At 54.6% G+C, this 20,713-nt stretch overlaps 1 protein-coding gene across 3 annotated transcripts in view; it reads left to right on the forward strand.

Moving 5' to 3' along the window:
* The first annotated feature begins 3,311 nt into the window (after positions 1 to 3,311).
* Positions 3,312 to 20,713, forward strand: part of Elmo2 (engulfment and cell motility 2) — a 40,146-nt gene continuing 22,744 nt past the window's right edge. For 2 of the 3 annotated variants that reach the window (XM_085832339.1, XM_021186127.2), the window contains exons 1-5: positions 3,312 to 3,375; positions 13,424 to 13,536; positions 13,748 to 13,788; positions 14,127 to 14,199; positions 17,806 to 17,856. In XM_085832339.1, the coding sequence (XP_085688465.1) occupies positions 13,459 to 13,536; positions 13,748 to 13,788; positions 14,127 to 14,199; positions 17,806 to 17,856 (243 nt within the window). In that variant the 5' untranslated portion in view covers positions 3,312 to 3,375; positions 13,424 to 13,458. Of the gene's footprint in view, positions 3,376 to 10,824; positions 11,103 to 13,423; positions 13,537 to 13,747; positions 13,789 to 14,126; positions 14,200 to 17,805; positions 17,857 to 20,713 lie in introns of those variants that run through there. The other variant, XM_085832348.1, reaches the window with a different exon arrangement.

A 20,713-nucleotide genomic window follows, 5' to 3' on the forward strand; every position in this document is an offset into this window, starting at 1 on the left:
CAATGTTTTGGTTACATTCATGGACTGATTGATTTTCTGTCAGTACATGAGTGTGGGGGGATCAGAGGACAATTGGCAGGAATCAGTTCTCTTTTTACAGCAGGTGGGTCCGCAGAATTGAACTCAGTTCATTAGGCGCAGGGGCAAACGCCTTTAGCCTCTGAGTCATCTTGCTAGGATCATCATTGAGGTTTGTTTAAAGACTCATATAACTTAGAGGGAAAACCTCCTTAAGTCTCATATGCCTAAGAACCCACAGGCAGAGACCAAAGGAAAAAGAATGGCAAGTCCCATAGCGAATGGATGATCCTGGGAACAGTGGTACTGAGTATGGTTAGAACCAGGAAGGAGGAGCTGGAGATGCGAATGTTAAAGAGTCTCTCTCTCTCTCTCTCTCTCTCTCTCTCTCTCTCTCTCTCTATCTCTATCTCTCTCGGTGATGGAAGTGCAGGGTCAGCTCTTCAAAGTCACGGACAGAGCTGGGGTATCAGGAAGTGGTCCGGGTCATCCTCTGCTACCTAGTGACTTCTGAGACCAATAGAGCCTCAAAAGTCACTGACAAGGAACAAGACAACTGTCTCTAAGTGAGTGTTCTGTGACGGGGGAACGCTTTCTACCTTCCATGGGGACAATGGCATTCTCCACCTGGTGACTCTGTTACTCCCCGGGGCACATCATAGCTATTGCACGGTCAAGGCTGGATGCTGCCCACAAGGAGGAAGAATAGTATGCCAGCTGACTTCACACCTCAGCCTGAGGTTTCATGCCTTCGTGTCCACTGCTGAGAAGGAGGTACCCAGCTGGCTTTTGGTCTCTGTCACACATGAAACTGGGAAGTGAGTCATGAGGGTAAGGTTGGGGCGGCCATGTTACTACAGAAGCAGGGGGAAGGGTCACTGGCGGACAGCTAGCAAATCCCGCCAAGTCACTGCCCACAGAAGCCTAATTTCCAGTAGGCTCTGTTCTAAATGATGTTAAAAGTTGCTGAGTAAGTATCCTGGGGGCTCAGGGAAAGAGAGGTGCTGAGGTAACTGAGGAGGCAGAGGGAGCAAGGGGATGTTGTCTGAGAGGAGTGGCAGAGCGTCCCATGCTGCTAAGAAAAGGCCAGTGGACAGGGCCTGACATCCTCTTAATGGGGCGGGGAAGACACAGGCTAATCCCAGGGCAGGAGGCTCACTGAAGCCCATCATGAAGGGTGGTAGATTGTTCAGCCAGTTGTGTGGGATTGTGTCCTAATTGCACATGGCCTTGTAGAGTGGGAAGCTGGCTGAAGAGGGGAGGACTATGGGAAAGCCATCATTGGTGGTGAGGTGAGACTTTCTGGCGGTGTGGCTGGTGGTGTCCACCCACACTAATGTAAATAATCCCTCACCCATTGTGCTGGTTAGCTTTTGTCAACTTGACACAAGCTAGGGTCATCTGGAAAGAGGACACCTCAGTTGAGAAAATGCCTCCATTAAATTAGGTTTTTAAGCAAGTCTGTGGAGCCTTTTTCTTGATTGGTGATGGATGTGGGGAGGGCCCAGCCCACTATGGACAGCGCCACTCCTGGGTTGTCTAAGAAAGTGCTGGAGCAAGCTACCCGGAGCAAGCCAGTAAGGAGTGCTTTTTATTCGTCTCTGCTTCTTGGTTGTTGCCTTGACTTCCTGCCCTGATTTCCCTCAGCTGTAGACCGTGGAGGTGCAGGCCAAATCAACCCTTTCCTCCCCCAGGTTGCCTTTGGCTGTGATGTTTTAGCACAGCAATGGAAACGCAAACCCAGGCATCCATGTTCTGAAGGTGACATCGAGGCCCTCGCTGGCTCCCCAAGTTGGACTGACTGAATGGAATACTCTTTGGTTTGTCATTGGTGCCTTCGGGGGAGGGGAAATGGGGACACATCCGTTTAAACGTCCCTGCAAACACCCTGTTTCAAAATAAGCAGCAAACCAAGACATAAACAACCCACCACAAAGAGGATGCTCACAAGACTATGGAGGCCAGACAATAAGGGAAAGTAATGTGACTCTGATAGGGTCGTATGAGGCTCCCACAGAGCAGCAAAGAACCTGGGGTCCAGAATGGTGCTGCAGACAAGGGTGGCTACCCTATGTTCCAGCGTAAAGCTATGTTGGAACACGGCCATATGCTTTATCCTGGGTGGCTTTCGCTAAAACAAAGACAGAGACTGGCTGGAAGCAGGCAGTATGTGAACCTATTGGAAGTGTGACTGGCCCGCCCCTGCACAGGCCTTATTAGCACTGTGATTGTGGGAGGGTAACTTTGCTTCCTGGGCACCATCCTGCTCACCAGCTGATAAGAATCCGCTTCAATTCTAAGACGTTTGCAGGAGTCAGTGTAACCGTGTCTGTAAAACGGCTTCAAAGACAGTAAAAGGTAGCCATTATTTCCGTCTCTCTGCTGAGCGGCCGAGTCACTACAGAATGGATAACAAAATGTCTGTCTTCTGGCATTGTCCTAAGGATCTGCTAAGAGAAATGATTAAAAAAAACAAAATTTGGAATTAAACAGGGAGATAGCGTCTTGCTGTATAGTCACCGGTTGTATAGTTAGTTGGTCCCATAAGACCCCTAGTCTTTTCTTCTGCAACTGGGGATCGCATACTAGCCCTCCCTACCAGCCTGCTGTGAGCTTGAAGGGAGATGGCAGGAGTGAGTCCTTGGCGCTGTGCCCGGCCTTGTTAGATCCGCAGGTGCGGTGACGAACGCCACCTCCCACGGATCCCTACCAACAGCACAGCTGAGCTGTACCCCTCTGCCTCTGCTCAGCGCCCACGGTCAGCCCTGGGTGCCGGTATAATTAGCTCCATCTCCGTAGTGAGCAGCCGCGGCTGCTCATAGCCTCTGACACGACTGTCACCTCCCACTCAGTTCCCTAAATCAGCTATTCCCATCGTTGAGTCGGATCAGGTGAGCATCACCAGAGGACAGCTTGCTCCTTACAACAATGGGTCTCAAGGACCCAGAGCGCGCCCCCTCCCCGCCCCTCCAACCTCCTTCACCCGGAGGCTGTGTACAGAAATAAAAGAGAAAAAAAAGTTTGGGTGGGGAGCAGCCTCTAGTGTCTGCTGGGAAATCACGTTCCTTCAGACCCAATAGCCTGCAGAAGAATGGTAGTCTGTCTCTTTAAGAGGCCTCCGCGGAGGGGAGGGGCCGGCCGGCGTCGCTCCAGCCCGCGCCCTCAGTTAGGCCCGCCTCCCCTTTAGTGACAGACAAACAATCCAGTGAAAGCGAGACTTTTCATCTTGACAGCAAAGCGGAGCAATAGAAGCCCGGACCGCCCTTCGCGGGGTGGGGCTTCAGGAGGGCGGGGCAGACGGGGCCAGTGGAGCGGCGGCGGGACGCGGGCGCGGAGCTGGGCCTCGGCGGGTGCCGGGTGAGTGAGGGACGCTCGGGGCTCGAGGCAGAGAGACAGAGTGTTAAGGGTTGGGAGCCGGGGACCGAGGTTGGGGTTGAGGCGGAGGGCAGCGTCTGCCGGACCTCCAAGCTTGGGCACGGTGCCGATCCGGTAATCCCCCTGCCGTCGGTACCGGCCCTCTTTCCTTCTCCACTGCCCGGCTTCGGTCCAGGCCGCTCTCTTTCGCTTCTTCCCGCAGCATTGCAATGCCCGGGGTGCTCCGGTGCTGGTCTCCACCCTCCCCTTTTTCCGGGCCCTGCAGATCTGGTCCTTCACCGCCCTCCCTAGGCTTAGGCTGCTCCCGGCCTGGTTCTGTTCCTTCTCCATCCCTCGCTCTGGCCACCCTCAGAGTCCGCCCCTACGTCTAGTCTAGTAAACTTTTTTTCATCTTCCCAGTCTTCCCTCCGAAGGCTTCCGGGGTCCCGAGTTCAGACCCTGGTGCGGTACTCTGAACATTCTGGTGTTCCTACACATCAGTAGCTTTGCAACAGTTTGAAAGTGTTGATTGACGTCTGCCTGTCCCAGCAGGTAGGAATGCTCCGAGGAAGAAGACCTTACCTGATGTTGCTCCATGCACCTACAGCGTCTCAGCAGGCCAGACACTATAGATGTTTACTAAATGAATGAACGAAGGGCTAGGGTTTGCCTAGAGGAAGGGGATGCAGCCGCAGCCCCTGACATCCCATCTGTTGTGGGTGGAAGCCACCTTTTGGAATGCTTTCTGTGTGCCGGGCACTAGGCCAACCTGGGCTCTCCAAAAGAGAAATAATGCAAGTCACATTTGTTAATTAAACTTTTCTAACAGTCACATCTCAGGAATGTAAAATACGTAAGTGGAATAATTTACTCATGCTTTAGTTAATACATTTCAGATTATAATTAGCAATTCACATAACCAGTGTAAAATCGCGTTAATGGAGTTGTTGACTGTTTGTGTGTGCTAACTTCTTGAGCTCTGGTGTGCCTCACTCTTGGGACAGCACTTCTTGCTTCTCAGAAGAAGCACGGCAACCATTTGTCAAGTGGTCGGTCAGTAACCACACTGCTAGGGTGGCTGCCTTGGCTGTGAAGTGCTCAGTAGTGTGCAAATGTGAGGGCGTTTAGTTCGAGTTGTGGTCTTTTGAGGAGACTATCATTATTTGCGTTTACAGATTAAAAATAGCAAAGATCCTAAAAGAGTTTACCTGCCCAGATTCATTCTACCGTTTGGAGCAAAAGAGACAGGGCTGGTTCAAGAAGGGGTGTTTCTCTGTGTAGCCCTGGCTGTCCTGGAACTCTCTCTGTAGACCAAGCTGGCCTCTGATTAAGGGCATGTTCTACCATGCCCAGCTTGTCTGTTGCTCTTGAATCTTGTTATTCTTTTTATGTTTGATGCTGCTTCTAAGAGGTGCCAAGAAAGTTTGGGGTGCAGGGTACGAAGACTAGACTTCTTTAAAAAACGATGATACCAGTATTTAGCATACTCTGACACGCTCTGTGCCTAGGTCATATCTTCCTAGGTGGCTCATGAGCAAACATAGGTAAGAAATACCTGCCCTGGGTTTGGAGGTATGCACCGGTAGCCGGAGCACTGTAAAGGCTAGCTAGGGCAGAAGGATCCCCTGAATACAGGAGTTCAAAACCAGCCTGGGCAGTGGAGTGAGACTCCAGCTCAAAAAGAAAAACCCACCAGGCAAGTCCTCCTCTGACCAGGTCACCGGCGATTCCTTGGCTCACCCGCATTAATGCAGCCTGGTCCCAGGGTTGGAGCAGAAAACCTGTGGCCTGTAAGAGCTCAGAGATGCTGGGGATACTGGGACTGGAATTGCCAGCAGGGCAAGTTAATTCTCAGTCGCTCCACAAGGGAGTTTTCTCCATGAGGTCAGTACTTGGCCCCTTGAGGTGACTGGACAGTGAAGTGACAGCCTACATCTTCAGGATGCCCAGGGTGGTCTCGGAAAGACAAAGATCGTGTTTCATAAGAGGACGAGCATACGCGCAAGAAAGCGCATGGTGGGAGAGGAGTGTCAGAAGTTGCCAAGCGGCATCTTGGCCCAGCTGCATGAAGAAGTATCTGTCTCCCCTGCCCCCCACCCACCCGAAACCAAGCTTGAACTTCTATGGTGGGTAGCGCTTCTTAGCTTGCTGGGTCCCTGTGTGCGAGCTGCATGGTGTATTTACCTGGCTGCTTAAGGCTCTTGAATTCCTCACCCCTCTGGGAGTGCTCACTGAATTGGAGCGGCTCGGCTCTGACCTATTGGCTGAGTAACCATTATGTATGTCATTGTGCTGGGCTGCTACGGAGCCAGAGCAGGGTCTCCTGGGCAGAGCAACAACAGCATTTTTCTGTGGGGTTTCCTCCCCCACGGCCTGAGGGCTCCTCAGTGCTGGCCTGTGTGGTTGCAGTGTTTCTGTTCACATGGTTAGAATCCTTCTTACTCTGTGCTAGGTATTGTATGCAGGGCCTTGCAGGCATTATCCCATTTCATGGTCACAGGGCTTTTACAGGGAGCAGTTGGTTCTCATCCTTGGCTTGACTATAATAAGGAGGTTATCAGAACTGGGATCCAAATGCAGGTCTCCAGGATGCAAGCCCCTAACCACTTACTCAATGCTACTGCTGTGTGACAGGGTCAAGGCTGATAAACAGCCCATTCCCTGCCTCCACAGCCAGTGCGGAGACGCTTGTGCTTGCAGTAGGGCTGTGTGGCAGGAGAGGACTGATCCAGAAGTGGAGGCTGGGCCTTTTTTGCTGTCCCTAACTGGTGTCCCGGCCTGGCCTTGCCAATTCCTCTGGACCTCAGTTCCCTTCTTTATGAAATGAAAGGCTTGGCCTCATTCTTAGAGAACAATGCTGTGTTTTTATGGCCTCTATTGAAAGAGTTGGGCCCGTAGCCTGGAGTTTGAGGGACAGCCCAGGCCACTCTTAGCCTACTGCGCCCCACCCTATCCAGGCTCCTCCTCCTCCTTGTGTGACCATCCTGATCTGTTGGTGAGAAAGATTTAAAATGTTAATTTATTTTTATTGTGTGTGTGTGTGTGTGGATGTTCTGCTTGCCTGCAGGTTTGTATGTGTGCCATATGCGTGCCTGTGGAAGCCAGAAGAGGGCGTCGGATCCCCGGAACTGAAGTTACAGACTGTTGTTAGCGGCCATGTGGGTGCTGGGAATTGAACCAAAGTCCGCTCTCAACCACTGAGGCATCCATCCAGGCCAAAGAGGCAGTTTCTTAGAGTTCATTCTGTCTTTTCCTGTTCCCTCTTAAATCTGACCCTTTGTGACTCAATTGTATCATTGTAGTCAGGGATGTGCAAGTTCTTGGACGTGGATAGAATAGTCACTGATGGCTCATGACTTTAAGCACAGTCAGGCCGGAGGGCGTTTTGGATGGAATTCTGTAGACACAGCTTTGTGCTGCAAACTAAGGGCCAGTAGGTAGGGACTAGGTAGACCGTTCAGAGCTCTGTGCTCAGGCCATTTCTCTTCCTGGACCAGGGTCTCCAGCTCAGCCTCCAGGCAAATCATTTGGGGAGGCTTCAGCAGCCCAGATAGTTACGGGGGAGCTGGAGCATGAGTGGTTCTCAACCTCGCTAATGCTGTGACCCTTTAATACAGCTCTTCATGTTGCCGTGGCTCCCAACCATATGAGTATTTTCATATTTATAACTAATGTTGCTACTTTATGAATCATAATGGAAGTGTTTCATATGCAGGGTGGTCTTAGGTGACCTCAGTGAAAGGATCATTCAAGACCCTCAAAGGACTCATGACCCACAGGTTGAGAACCACTGATCTAGTGCCTTCTTCTTGACCCCATGGTGCATGTGAACCACCCTGGGTAGGATGTGAAGGCTGGTCCTGATCCAGAGGATGTGGGCTGGAGGGCCGCTTCCCATTAGTACTGATTCCTAAGGGGTACCCTGCGTGTCCAGGTACCAGGCAAGAGGCTTCAGAGACAAGGTTGTAAAAGCTGGAGGCTCACGCTCATCAAAAGGTGCCCATCAAGGCCTGGCATGTGCTGGCATCACTAGTGCCTGATGACTGAGGACGAGGAAGCCAGAAGGGAGGGCTTGTCTGAGCACGTACTAGTTGGCCCTTTGGATGGGGCGTTGGAGCTAGTGGACAGCGAAGGTGCAGAGTCAGCGTGGTTTTCACGGGGGGGGGGGGGGGGGGGCAGGTGAGCGGTATGTGGCATCCGCAGGGATAAGAGTAGACACCATGGGGCTGGCCCAGGTTTAGATATCCCGATAAGACCATTAATGTAGTGTCCTCTAAGGACTTGAGTTCCACAAGGGATGCGTTCCTTAACGCATACTTTGTCTCTGCAGTGGCTCTCAGCCATACTTGGGCGAGGCCTGTGTTCTGAAGCCAGTACCGAGGAGACCTTTCGGCTCCCGAGGCTCTTGTCCTCACCTTCTATCCTGTGGCATTTCCTGTCCTGCACCTTTTCGACACCTCAGGGCCTCACACCAGCTCAGGGAGGGTGAACTGAGGGAAACTGAGTCATTCTTCCAACGAAGAGATCACAGGGGAAGCCTCCACTGAGATTGTGATCTTGATTTAAAAGAGGGTGTGACCTCCACTCACCTCCGCTGTGAGGCAGCACTCTGTCACAGGAAGCATAAACCACTCGCCAGGCCTCCCCCACTGCGTGGCAAGCAGAGGAGAAGGGAAGGCACCCAGGGACACTACGAGCTGGGGGCAGGTGGGGCTGGGAACCTTGTGGCCTCCTCTGTCCCCTGTACCTCCTGGAAAGGATTGTCTTTCCCCTTCCAAAGCTGGGCTCCAGTTCTGCTGGCAAGTTCAGCCTGAAGCTTCCCTGCTGGGGGGATGGACAGAACTCCACGGGGCCTTTCCTGATGGCGCACCCCTTCCAGAAGCCGCTTGGAGACCGTTCCACTGGATAGCATCCATTGCCACCCATCCCGCTTCTCCGGCTATTCAGTTGGAGGACAGCATTAATACTGTCCTTGCATGGCTCTTGAATCTGTGTGGGCCTCCTTCTGTTTGCCTCATCGCCTTTGTATTTGTGGTGCCTTCAAGGCGGCTGCAGGGGACTAGGGCCTTGCTCAGTCCCAAAGGCTTGCCTAGCATCCCTGAGGTAGTGAATAAAGAAAGTGGGGGTGGGGTGGGGTGGGGTGGGGTGGGATGGAGTGGGGTAGGATGGTGGTGGTGGAGGAGGAGGAAGAAGAGGAGTAGGAGGAGGAAGAGAAGGGTCATTGGTGTTGGAAGGGGCTGTGGACTGAGAGTGGAACTCCAGTGCACTTACACTGGACGATTGCTATTGAACTGAGTGCAGCACTCTGAGTGGTGGAGCTGGTGGCTATTTATAGCCCTGAGCATTTTGCAATGTTATTGAATTGCTTCGACCTAATTTCCCACTTCCTTTCTAAGATGAAAATGGAGAGTAAGCACACGCATGCTAAAGGGCTTCCCTCCGAGGGGATCCTTCATTCCCGAGTGTTCCCTGTCTGGGAAGCCCTGTTACATCTCCTCCCTCCTTGGTTTCCAGGGGAGGGAGGAGAGATTGTTTCCCCTGACTAGATTCTCCGGGAAGGCTTGCTCTAAGCTACTCCTGACAACAGAATTGTGTGGGGACACTGTGTTGCAAGGCTTCCGGACCTGGTGGGAGCAGTTCCTGCCTCCCGCCTGTTGGAAGCCAGCTCTGCTCTGTAGGAGTGGAAGAAGCCAGAACCATGGGGCTTCAGTGTGCAGGTCCTTCTCTGCAGGAGGATGTGGTGAGGGTGTTTGTGATTCCATAACTATACTAGACCTACGACAGAATGTGGGAACGGGGTATGCATGCGAAAGAAAGAGGTGAGGTCCAAACTGGTCTTTGACGCTTGAGTAGGGACTTTCTGACAGCTGGTAATAGGGACTTGGCAAAGCTGCAGGAGAAGTGAGGAAGCTTGGCCTCAAACAGCCAGAAAGGGGCTGCCTCAACTGGCCCGAACACACTCGAGGGAGTGTGGGTGGCCTTCTGTAGACTGTGGAGGGCCATTTATTTCCTTCCTTCCTTCCTTTCTTTCTTTCTTTCTTTCTTTCTTTCTTTCTTTCTTTCTTTCTTTCTTTCTTTTTTGGTTTTTCGAGACAGGGTTTCTCTGTATAGCCCTGGCTTTCCTGGAACTCACTTTGTAGACCAGACTGGTCTCGAACTCAGAAATCCAGGAGGGCCATTTTCTGTTAGATGGGTCCCCGAGCATCTCTGGCTTTGCCTTTGGATAATACCAACCTGAAGTCTCCCTTGAGTAGCTGTGATGGTCGTGTACCAGGCTGCCTTCTCCGATGTGGGTTTCTAACATTCCAGGTGGGTGACTGAGGACGTCCCTGACTCCTCTTGTCTAGAGAGCACACACCTACAGGCTTACTATATGGGCCAGGTGGCACAGGTCTGACACTGCAGCAACTCAGGAGGCTGAGGCAGGAGGATTACAAGTTGGACCCGGGCAACTTTTTGAAACCCCTGCCTTAAAATAAAAATAAAATATAAAAGAAGGTTAAAATAGAGCTGGGTGGTATGGAGTGCTCTCCTAGCAAGCCCAGAGCCCTAATTAGCTGAGAAGCTCAGTTGTAAGTGAAGGAGACAGATAGGGGGTGGGAGGGAGGCTTTGAGTGGTGCCTTCGAATGATGTCATTGTTAGCTAATGTTATCCTCATCACAGGAAGGACAGTGGGGAGGGAGACTGAACTCTGGCGTCGTTGAGACTCAGTTCTGATATAATTCACTTCCCTCTTGTCATCACCCCACCCCCAGCCCCTGCACCCACATGCCCCTCCTTCCCTTCCAGTCAGATGATGAGTTTTTCTGAACTTTCACCTCCTTGCTTGTAAAAAAGGCTGTTTTCAGGGTTCCTGTGGCACCAGCTATAAAATGATACGGGAGCAGTGAGTTAGAGGCTGTTCTCAACCATCATGTCTGAAGACCCCAGAGTCACCCTGTAAGTGGCCTGCTGTAAGCAAACCGGTTCTCCCTAAGTGGGTTTTGCTCATGAATGTAGCCAGCGTTAGGTAAGTGCCCACTGGACACATCTGTCACCTTATGCCATGACACCCCTGTCTATTCTGGCCTCCATTGTAGTTTCTTAAGCTTGGGATGGTCGGTCTTGGACTATTCCTTCGCAGCGAGCAGAAATACTGGCTAGCAGGAAATGTCACCTGGACTCTGGAAAGGGGTCAGGCTCTGCCTATCTCTTGGGATTTTTCTCATTGCTGGTTTTAGGCCTCGTGCCAGCTGTACGGCATAGCTTTCTCTGCAGGGCTCTTGGCTTTTCCCGTGGCGTTGGCTTGTGAGTGGCTCTGGTTTGCCCTGACACAGTAGAAGCTGTGACTTTCCTGTTCTCATGTTTGTTGTCTCTCAGCCTCTCGAGTCACCGTCTTTCAAGTACAGAGATGCAATTAGATTTGTCCAACTAAACCTGAGTGTCACTTTCCTTCCCTGTAGCTGTGGCCGCTGGCTGTCACTCGCCGCCAATAAATTGCTTGACTGTGGGAAGACAGTCTTGACTGCAGGCCTGTTGCTATCTTGGGTGGCCAGGGTGGCTGGAGACATTCTGGCTATATGTGACATGGGTTGAAATGAATGATTCACGACCAGCTTTGATAAATGATGCGATGGCCTAGAGCAAGTTATTTGGGACTAAAACAAAGTGACCACACTCAGCTCTTCCACCTGCAAAGGAAGCTCTTGGGAAGAAGTTCAGGAAGTGAGCTGTGTTTCCTAACGGCAGGGTAAGGGTTAACTTCTTTGAGGAACTTTAAAAATGTCGTTCGCATTTGGGCAGTTTTCTGTCCTGCTTTGGAATCCTGAACTTGCCATTCAGAGGGCACCCAGAACACTTTAGAACGAGCATTCACATTTCAAGAACAGAGGACAGAGACTTGGGTAAAGAAGGGACTTGTAGAAGCCACGCCACTCAGCGGGCTCTCAGCCTACCTGATTTCTTCAGTGGGAACAGTGTCCTAGCCCGCAGCGCTTTTCAAGGTGCCTGCTGTTCACTGTGTGCATGTGTGTGCATGTGCATGCACGTATGCTTTGACCCTCTGAGCCATCTTCCCAGCCCTCAATAATTTTGAAAAGTTAAAAATAAAACCAAACAAACCACAAAACAACAACCTAGATTGACAAATGCTCTGGGAGGCTGTACTGTACATGTCCATTTAGAGGAAGCACAAACCCAGGCCCAGCTCCTTGATGGCAGTCATGTCTGTAGGAACAGAGGACGAGGCTGGTACATTGTGTGGTGTGGTGAACGCGTCCCCTGTCCTGGGTGGAGGCTTAAGGGAGACATGTGTTTCTATTTTTATCATCAGTGTACGTATGCACATATGTGTAGATATGCTTCCTGCAGATATGCGTCCCTGCATTTCACTGCAGATTACATCAGTTGACAGAGAGGCCCCACCTCAGATAGAGACACCCTGCCGTTAGGGTCACAGCACCACCCTGGCATAGCACACTCTGCCTTGCTGTCACTGGAATGGCACCTTATTCAGAGGTTAGCCTCATGGGGCAGGTTTCCTTTCAGGGGTTCATTTTGGGCCTAGGTATGCAAGAGCTACATGCTAAGGTTCTGCTGAAGAGCCGCAGAGGCAGTCGCCCGCTGCCATTTCCTGAGGCCTCGTGTACTTAGCAGGCAGGAGTTCAGACCTGTGCAGGGTATAGGGAAGAGCTGGCTGGGCTCTAAGCCCTTGCCACCTTTCCTACTTACTAGCCGGGTCAACCAGGACTTGACAAGTGTCAGTCTTGACCTCAGTAAGCCGGGTGCTGCCCTGCCTCTTTCTCAGGGCTGCTGGGAAGCAGAAGTGGGTGTCCTCTCACGGCCTGATGGGTTTGACAGCTGACTCCTGAAGGGCACAGCCCACCCCTCAGGAAATGATCCAGTAAGCCTCCTTCTCTCCGCCTGGGGGTGTAGAGGACACACTTCACCCCTATACACTAGAGAGGTTTGCGCCCACCAGGTTGTGAGAACCTGCATCTGCTGGGGCTGGAAAATTGATAGCACACACGATTAACAGCTTAGCCACAGTGGTGTCGCACACGCTGACAGAGGCAGGTGGTCCCCATTAGCCAGGCGTGAACTGCAGGCGAGTGGCTGAACCCTGAAGAGGCAAAAGGTCTTTTTCATTAAGAGAGCGCCTGCTCCCAAACCTGTAGGCAAGGAGTGTAAATATACATTGAACTAATCCATCAGCAGGGTGACTGCCTTCCTCAGACACTGGAGAGAGCCTCAGCACTGCCCAGAATATCACGAAGCCACCAGAGTTGCCTAGGAGACCAGTCACATGAGTCCATCTCCCAGACTCGCCCCAGCTGATTTATTTCCCTTTATTCTGAAGAGCGGTGGGGGGCGGGGCTTAGATGCTGTTCCCAACCCCACCCTGTAGAGGGGCCTTTGTGTGAGAGCATCCTTAGGCCTGCACTTGCACCCCTGGCAACCCCTTGCCCTTGGCACTGGGGACCAAAATAGCATTTCCTGTCTCAGTTCTCTTCCCAGTGTTTGGAACTCCCCACCATCCCACAGGGAGAAGGCTCCACATTGTGTCCTTTGCAGGGACTGGAGTGGCAGCTGCGGGTGGGGAGGAGAGAGTGTGCGTGGCTGGGGCTGCCGACACTGGGATCTTCCCGAGTGTGACTGCTAAGCAGAAGTGGCCTGGCCCCTTCAGCTACCCGTTCAACCAAGAAAAGACTGTCTAGTCTTCTCTGTTCCAGAGCATGTGTGTCTCTTTTCCCGAGGGCCCCGAGATGAGGATTTACACTCTGTAAGCTCTGCCCCCCACCCCAGGCCTGATGACCCTCACACTGTCTGTCTGTCACACTGGTGGATCTTGCTGCTGCCCGAGCTGCAGATGATAGAGAGGCTTGCCCCGTTTCTCTTGCTGATTGAATCTAAGGAGACAGCAGCCCAAGGAGAGGCTGCAGCAGGAGCCGGAGAAGTGCATGCCAAGTAGTTCACATGTCACTTCGGATGCTGTCTTCAGAGCTCCAAAGTGCACTGCGAGAACGAGCAGGAAGGCACTGTCTGACCTCTCCTTTTCGGCTCTCTCTCCAGGCAGCTGTGTCCTGAAGAAGGGCCCACCGGGAACAATGCCGCCTCCGTCTGACATTGTCAAAGTGGCCATCGAGTGGCCAGGTGCTAACGCCCAGCTCCTTGAAATTGACCAGGTATGCCCCTCCCATGAGAGTCAGGGCTGTCAGGAGAGGGTCAGGTCCATAATGGGGGCTGTGTTTAGGCCTGGAGGCCCCTGGCATCGTAAGTAAGGGTGGCAACAGGAGGGCTGAGTCCCCGTCCTCCCCGGGAGAACAGTCACTGTGGCTTGGCTGTGGTTCCCTCATCAGAAGCACGTGCTGAAGAATCTCCTGCCCTCTCTTTCAGAAACGGCCCCTGGCATCCATCATCAAGGAGGTGTGCGATGGGTAGGTTGGCGTGACTTCTTTCCACAGTGATAGCTGAGGCTGCGTCTTACCACGGAAGGACAGCTGATAAGGTCCCTGAGGCCTCCTGAGGTCCTCATTTGTTCCTGGGCCTCGGAGTGTCCCTTGGGAGGTCTGGGTAGGATGAGAAGCCCATGCCCCTCTGCCTGCCCCTGCTTCTGTGTTGCTGATCCTCGGGGACTCAGCCAAAGCTTTGCTTGGATCCCACTGTGCTGCAAACTGGCTGGCAAGTCCCCGGGTGACTTCTGAAAACCATTTCACTGCTGCTCTGGACAAGACAGAGGAGAAGGCAGCAGGGTATACTGTTCTCTTCCCCACAGGTGGTCACTGCCGAACCCGGAGTACTACACCCTCCGCTACGCAGATGGGCCTCAGCTCTACGTCACCGAGCAGGCAAGTCCAGGAAAGCCGAGGGCAGGGCAAGCCTTGCTTGCAATGCCCTGCCAAGGGGATGGCACAGTCTGACTCTTACTGTCCAGGTGGTGCCAGGTCTCTATTTAAAGCGTTGCCCTTTAGGTAGCGAGGAGCATACCAGCTGGTTCCCTGGTGGCTGAACTTGCTCTTGAGCAAAATCTTGAGAATCTCTTTGTAAGAAGCAAGTAGGAGGAGGCCTAGGTGCAGAAGAACCTCCGCGTGCTACAGGTGTCCCTCCGTAGCCATGGACAGGGGTCCCTAGAAGCCCTGGGCACCAAGTCTGTAGAGGTGCAGATGGCACAGTTAGCTGCCTGTCACCCAGGCACACCCCTGTCACCCAGGCACACCCCTGTCACCCAGGCACACCCCTGTCACCCAGGCACACCCCTGTCACCCAGGCACACCCATCACCCAGGCACACCCCTGTCACCCAGGCACACCCTGTCACCCAGGCACACCCTGTCACCCAGGCACATCCTGTCACCCAGACACATCCCTGTCACCCAGGCACACCCCTGTCACCCAGGCACACCCCTGTCACCCAGGTACACCCGTCACCCAGGCACCCCCTGTGACCCAGGCACACTCCTGTCACCCAGACACACCCCTGTCACCCAGGCACACTCCTGTCACCCAGGCACACCCGTCACCCAGGCACACCCCTGTCACCCAGGCACACCCCTGTCACCCAGGCACACCCCTGTAACCCAGGCACACCCCTGTCACCCAGGCACACCCCTGTCACCCAGGCACACCCCTGTCACCCAGGCACACCCCTGTCACCCAGGCACATCCCTGTCATCTAGGCACATCCCTGTCACCCAGGCACACCCCTGTCACCCAGGCACACCCCTGTCACCCAGGCACACCCCTGTCATCTAGGCACATCCCTGTCATCTAGGCACATCCCTGTCATCTAGGCACATCCCTGTCACCCAGGCACACCCCTGTCACCCAGGCACACCCCTGTCACCCAGGCACATCCCTGTCATCTAGGCACATCCCTGTCATCTAGGCACATCCCTGTCACCCAGGCACACCCCTGTCACCCAGGCACACCCCTGTCACCCAGGCACACCCCTGTCACCCAGGCACACCCCTGTCACCCAGGCACACCCCTGTAACCCAGGCACACCCCTGTCACCCAGGCACACCCCTGTCACCCAGGCACACCCCTGTCATCCAGGCACACCCCTGTCACCCAGGCACACCCATCACCCAGGCACACCCCTGTCACCCAGGCACACCCCTGTCTCCCAGGCACATCCCTGTCACCCAGGCACACTCCTGTCACCCAGGCACACCCCTGTCACCCAGGCACACCCCTGTCACCCAGGCACATCCCTGTCACCCAGGCACACCCCTGTCATCCAGGCACACCCCTGTCACCCAGGCACACCCCTGTCACCCAGGCACACCCCTGTCACCCAGGCACACCCCTGTCACCCAGGCACACCCCTGTCACCCAGGCACATCCCTGTCACCCAGGCACACCCCTGTCACCCAGGCACACCCCTGTCACCCAGGCACACCCCTGTCACCCAGGCACACCCCTGTCACCCAGACACACCCCTGTCACCCAGGCACACCCTGTCACCCAGACACATCCCTGTCACCCAGGCACACCCCTGTCACCCAGGCACATCCCTGTCACCCAGGCACACCCCTGTCACCCAGGCACACCCATCACCCAGGCACACCCCTGTCACCCAGGCACACCCCTGTCTCCCAGGCACATCCCTGTCACCTAGGCACACTCCTGTCACCCAGGCACACCCCTGTCACCCAGGCACACCCCTGTCACCCAGGCACATCCCTGTCACCCAGGCACACCCCTGTCACCCAGGCACACCCCTGTCACCCAGGCACACCCCTGTCACCCAGGCACACCCCTGTCACCCAGGCACACCCTGTCACCCAGGCACACCCCTGTCACCCAGGCACACCCCTGTCACCCAGGCACACCCCTGTCACCCAGGCACACCCCTGTCACCCAGGCACACCCCTGTCACCCAGGCACACCCCTGTCACCCAGGCACACCCCTGTCACCCAGGCATACCCCTGTCACCCAGACACACCCCTGTCTCCCAGGCACATCCCTGTCACCCAGGCACACTCCTGTCACCCAGGCACACCCCTGTCACCCAGGCACACCCCTGTCACCCAGGCACATCCCTGTCACCCAGGCACACCCCTGTCACCCAGGCACACCCGTCACCCAGGCACACCCGTCACCCAGGCACACCCCTGTCACCCAGGCACACCCCTGTCACCCAGGCACACCCCTGTCACCCAGGCACACCCCTGTCACCCAGGCACACCCCTGTCACCCAGGCACACCCCTGTCACCCAGGCACACCCCTGTCACCCAGGCACATCCCTGTCACCCAGGCACATCCCTGTCACCCAGGCACACCCCTGTCACCCAGGCACACCCGTCACCCAGGCACACCCCTGTCACCCAGGCACACCCCTGTCACCCAGGCACACCCCTGTCACCCAGGCACACCCCTGTCACCCAGGCACACCCCTGTCACCCAGGCACATCCCTGTCACCCAGGCACACCCCTGTCACCCAGGCACACCCCTGTCACCCAGGCACACGCCTGACACCCAGGCATACCCCTGTCACCCAGGCATACCCCTGTCACCTAGGCACACCCGTCACCCAGGCACACCCCTGTCACCCAGGCACACCCCTGTCACCCAGGCACACTCCTGTCACCCAGGCACACCCCTGTCACCCAGGCACACCCCTGTCACCCAGGCATACCCCTGTCACCCAGGCACACCCCTGTCACCCAGGCACACCCCTGTCACCCAGGCACACCCCTGTCACCCAGGCACACCCCTGTCACCCAGGCACACCCCTGTCACCCAGGCACACTCCTGTCACCCAGGCACACCCCTGTCACCCAGGCACACCCCTGTCACCCAGGCATACCCCTGTCACCCAGGCACACCCCTGTCACCCAGGCACACCCCTCTCTCCCAGGCACACCCCTGTCACCCAGGCACACCCCTCTCACCCAGGCACACCCCTGTCACCCAGGCACACCCCTGTCTCCCAGGCACACCCCTGTCACCCAGGCACACCCCTGTCACCCAGGCACACCCCTGTCACCCAGGCACACCCCTGTCTCCCAGGCACACCCCTGTCACCCAGGCACACCCCTGTCACCCAGGCACACCCCTGTCACCCAGGCACACCCCTGTCACCCAGGCACACCCCTGTCACCCAGGCACATCCCTGTCACCCAGGCACACCCCTGTCACCCAGGCACACCCCTCACATTAAAATCCCCCCTAGATGCAGAGTGTGCCCCATGCAGTGGGTGGGCCATGGCTGTACCTGCTCTCCAGCAATGCTTAGGGGACCAGACAAGAACAACAGGCAGGAACAGAACGTTCAAAGCAAACCCCTCCCCCTGTAGATTTCTTTAATTCACTGCTAGCTGAATCCTCTGCAGACGAGGAAAGTCAATTACACTGTGAAAATGGCCACCAGTCCTTCCTGGTTCACCTCCATGCACTGTTTTAATATTGTCTTTTTGTTTTGTTCTGTTTTATTCTTTGCTACCCAGACCCGAAATGACATTAAGAACGGGACAATCTTACAACTGGCCGTCTCCCCGGTAGGTATTCCAGTCGTCCTGGCACAGGAGCGCCTGTGGTGGCATGGACTCTGCTCTGCATTGAGAAGAAGCCCCTTGCCCTCACAGCCCAGCTGGCAGCTCACAAGCAGGGGCAGCAGACAGCCGCCTGGCTGTAGGGCATCTGAGAGGGACCACCTTCCCGAGCGTAGGGGCTTCCAGAATGCTTTCCCAGAGACGGGGACCCTGAGCTTAGAGGCTGTGAGTGACTGGAGAAAGAAGTGTGGTTTCTTTCTAGTGTAGAAGCCAGAGCTGTGAGGTATGTGGGGGAGACCAGTCCTGAAGGCACTCGCACGGCCGCCCGTGGGCTTAGACTTTACTCAGAAAGAAATAGATTCCATGAGAAATGTGCCCTGTGCATCCTATTGAGAGTTAGAAAGGCCACATTCACAGGCAAGCAAGAGAGACTGGCAGAAGAGTGTTCTCTCAGACTGGTAAGGATGAGGTCTCAGCAGAGGCAGTGGGATGGCGGGATTGCCAGACACGAGGAAGCCTTAAGAGATAACCTTGGTGAATGAGTGCTGGGGGTAGGAGCAGAGGGGCGGGACCTTGGGGACCCTCCCATTCTGTATAAGCAGCCCATCAAGGCGAGTAAAGGACGCAGCTGGAAGGGAAGTGAGGAGCAGGTGACAGGAACAGTAGGCCAGGCCTGGGATCTCAGCACTTGACAGGCAGAGGCTGAGGATCATGAGTTCAAAGCCTGCAGTTACAGTCTGGCCAAAGCTAATATAGGCTCCAGAGACCGCATCTCAAGACCACAGGGGCGGGGGTGGAGGGAGCCGTGAGGATTATCCCGAAGGTGATCGGTACAGATCACCAAGGTGCCTCAGCCCCACCTCCCACAGCAAGGCAGCAGCCAGAGAGCAGTCTCTGAAAGTTGAGGGCACAGTGGAGACGCTTAGGTCTGCTACTGTCTCGTCTGCTACTGTCTTGGGAGCTCAGTCTCCAAGGGAGGGAGAGGGGACAGGCACGTGGGAGATGTGGGAGCCAAAAGACGTTTGTCTGAAACATAGGCGCAGCATGTTTAATGCGTTCCAAGTCTTGAGACATTTGGCAGTGACGTGGAAGGCTCTCTGGTCCTTGTGTCCTACCCTCCAGCCTGAGGCCCTTTCTTTCTCCTGCAGTTTTTCATGTGTCCCATGCATGAGCTCAGATGGGAGAGGGTGAAAGTGCAGGAAACGGGTAAGGGTTCAGTCTGTATCAGGGCAAGGAGGCAGGCTTGAGACAGGCACGGCCACCGGGGCTCAGCCTTTGTCACACTTGTGGGAAATTAAGGCCATGTTTTATTGTTGAGGAAGGAGCCGCTTATCTGGAGAGGGGATGTGTAAAGGACTGCCAGCCAGCACTTGCCTTGTGTTTTGCTAAATCTTCCTGACTGCATCAGTTCAACCGAGAGGGACACAAGGAGACCAAGGACCAAGGATGAATATCTTGCCACCTGCGAAACTGAAAAAGTAGCCAAGCCAGGTTCAGACTCGGGCCTGTGAGCCTCAGCCAGTTCACTTAGCATCTTGTTCATCTTGCTTCTCCCCTGAAGGAGCTTCTCAGAGCAAAGACCCCCCAACCTCCCCATGTCCCCACAAACGTGAGCCAGGCTCTGCTGACTTCACGTGATAGTCTGAGGAAGGGCAGGCCTCAGTATAAAGTGGAGCAGGGGACAGCAGCTGGCAAGGCTGTCTCTGGAGGGAGATTGACATTTGGGCTGGAAGTTTCTAAGCTCCATGCAGACCAGTGCTTGCAGATTGTCTCATGGACGACCTTTTCTCAGGCACACCCTTCCTCCACTGTGGGATTAGGAGGATCTGTAAGTCGCTGAGAGCCCTGGGCAGGTGTGGGCCTCTCTGTAACAGTTAGGCAAGGGAGGGGGAGCCAGCCGCACTCCCTGGCCTCTGGTCACTTCCTGGCCTTGAGCAGACAGGCAGGCCTGGGGCACTCTACTTCTCCCGAGTCTCTCCAGAGAGAATGTCCCGTTCAGAGCAGGGGCATGACGGAACAGTGAACTGGAGTCTGACTGTGTGCAGTGAACTGGAGTCTGACTGTGCTGTAGTAAGCTCTGCAAAGGGAGTGACATTGGGCACTGCTGCAGCCCTGTGCTAGGCTGCAGGAGGCAGGCACCCTGCTGGGGAAGGGCCCACACTAGGGGACATCCGTCCTCAGCAGCCATCACATCCAGGAAGCTGTTCATAAGCTTGGCCTCCTGCTCCTTCATCCTTCCTGATTGCCCACTGTGCTTTGGGGAAGGGTGATCTAGAACAGCAAAGGTTTGTCAGGCTTACCACACTTTAGAATTAAAAGGGTCCTTCAGGGCCATCAGATTAAGTTCTAGGGCAAGGTCCTCAGCTTCTGACAGAAGCTGTCACGTTTCCCTCAGTTGCTTGGGGGTGGGGGGCTCAGCTCTTCAGTGGGAACTCCATCACTGACAGGTGATGTTCCCCAGTAAGCCAGATCTGCTTCTGAGGACTCGCAGTTAGGAGATGCCCTTTCTTTATGTTCTTGATAGGAATTAAAAAGAAAAATCTGTAGAACAAGATGGCTCGGTGGGTTAAGACACTTGTCCCCACGCCTGGTGGCCTGAATTTTATCCCCTGGGCCCATATGGTGGAAGGAGAGAACCTACTCTGTCAGATTAACTGATGCTCTGATCTTCTCACTCAGGGTATAGCACGCACGCACACACACACACACACACACACACACATTAAACATAATTTTAAAAATAAAGTCACAGGCTAGAGAAATACAGAAAAGATACAGCCCAGTCTCGGCATGTTGGAAACTCTCTTCCTGGTTCATAAACATTTATTTAGCAGTTCCTAAGCCATGTGAAACCCTAACTGTC

This window comes from Mus caroli, unplaced genomic scaffold (genome assembly GCF_978045245.1).
Source record: "Mus caroli unplaced genomic scaffold, Mus_caroli_1 scaffold_2, whole genome shotgun sequence".
Lineage (NCBI taxonomy): Eukaryota > Metazoa > Chordata > Mammalia > Rodentia > Muridae > Mus > Mus caroli.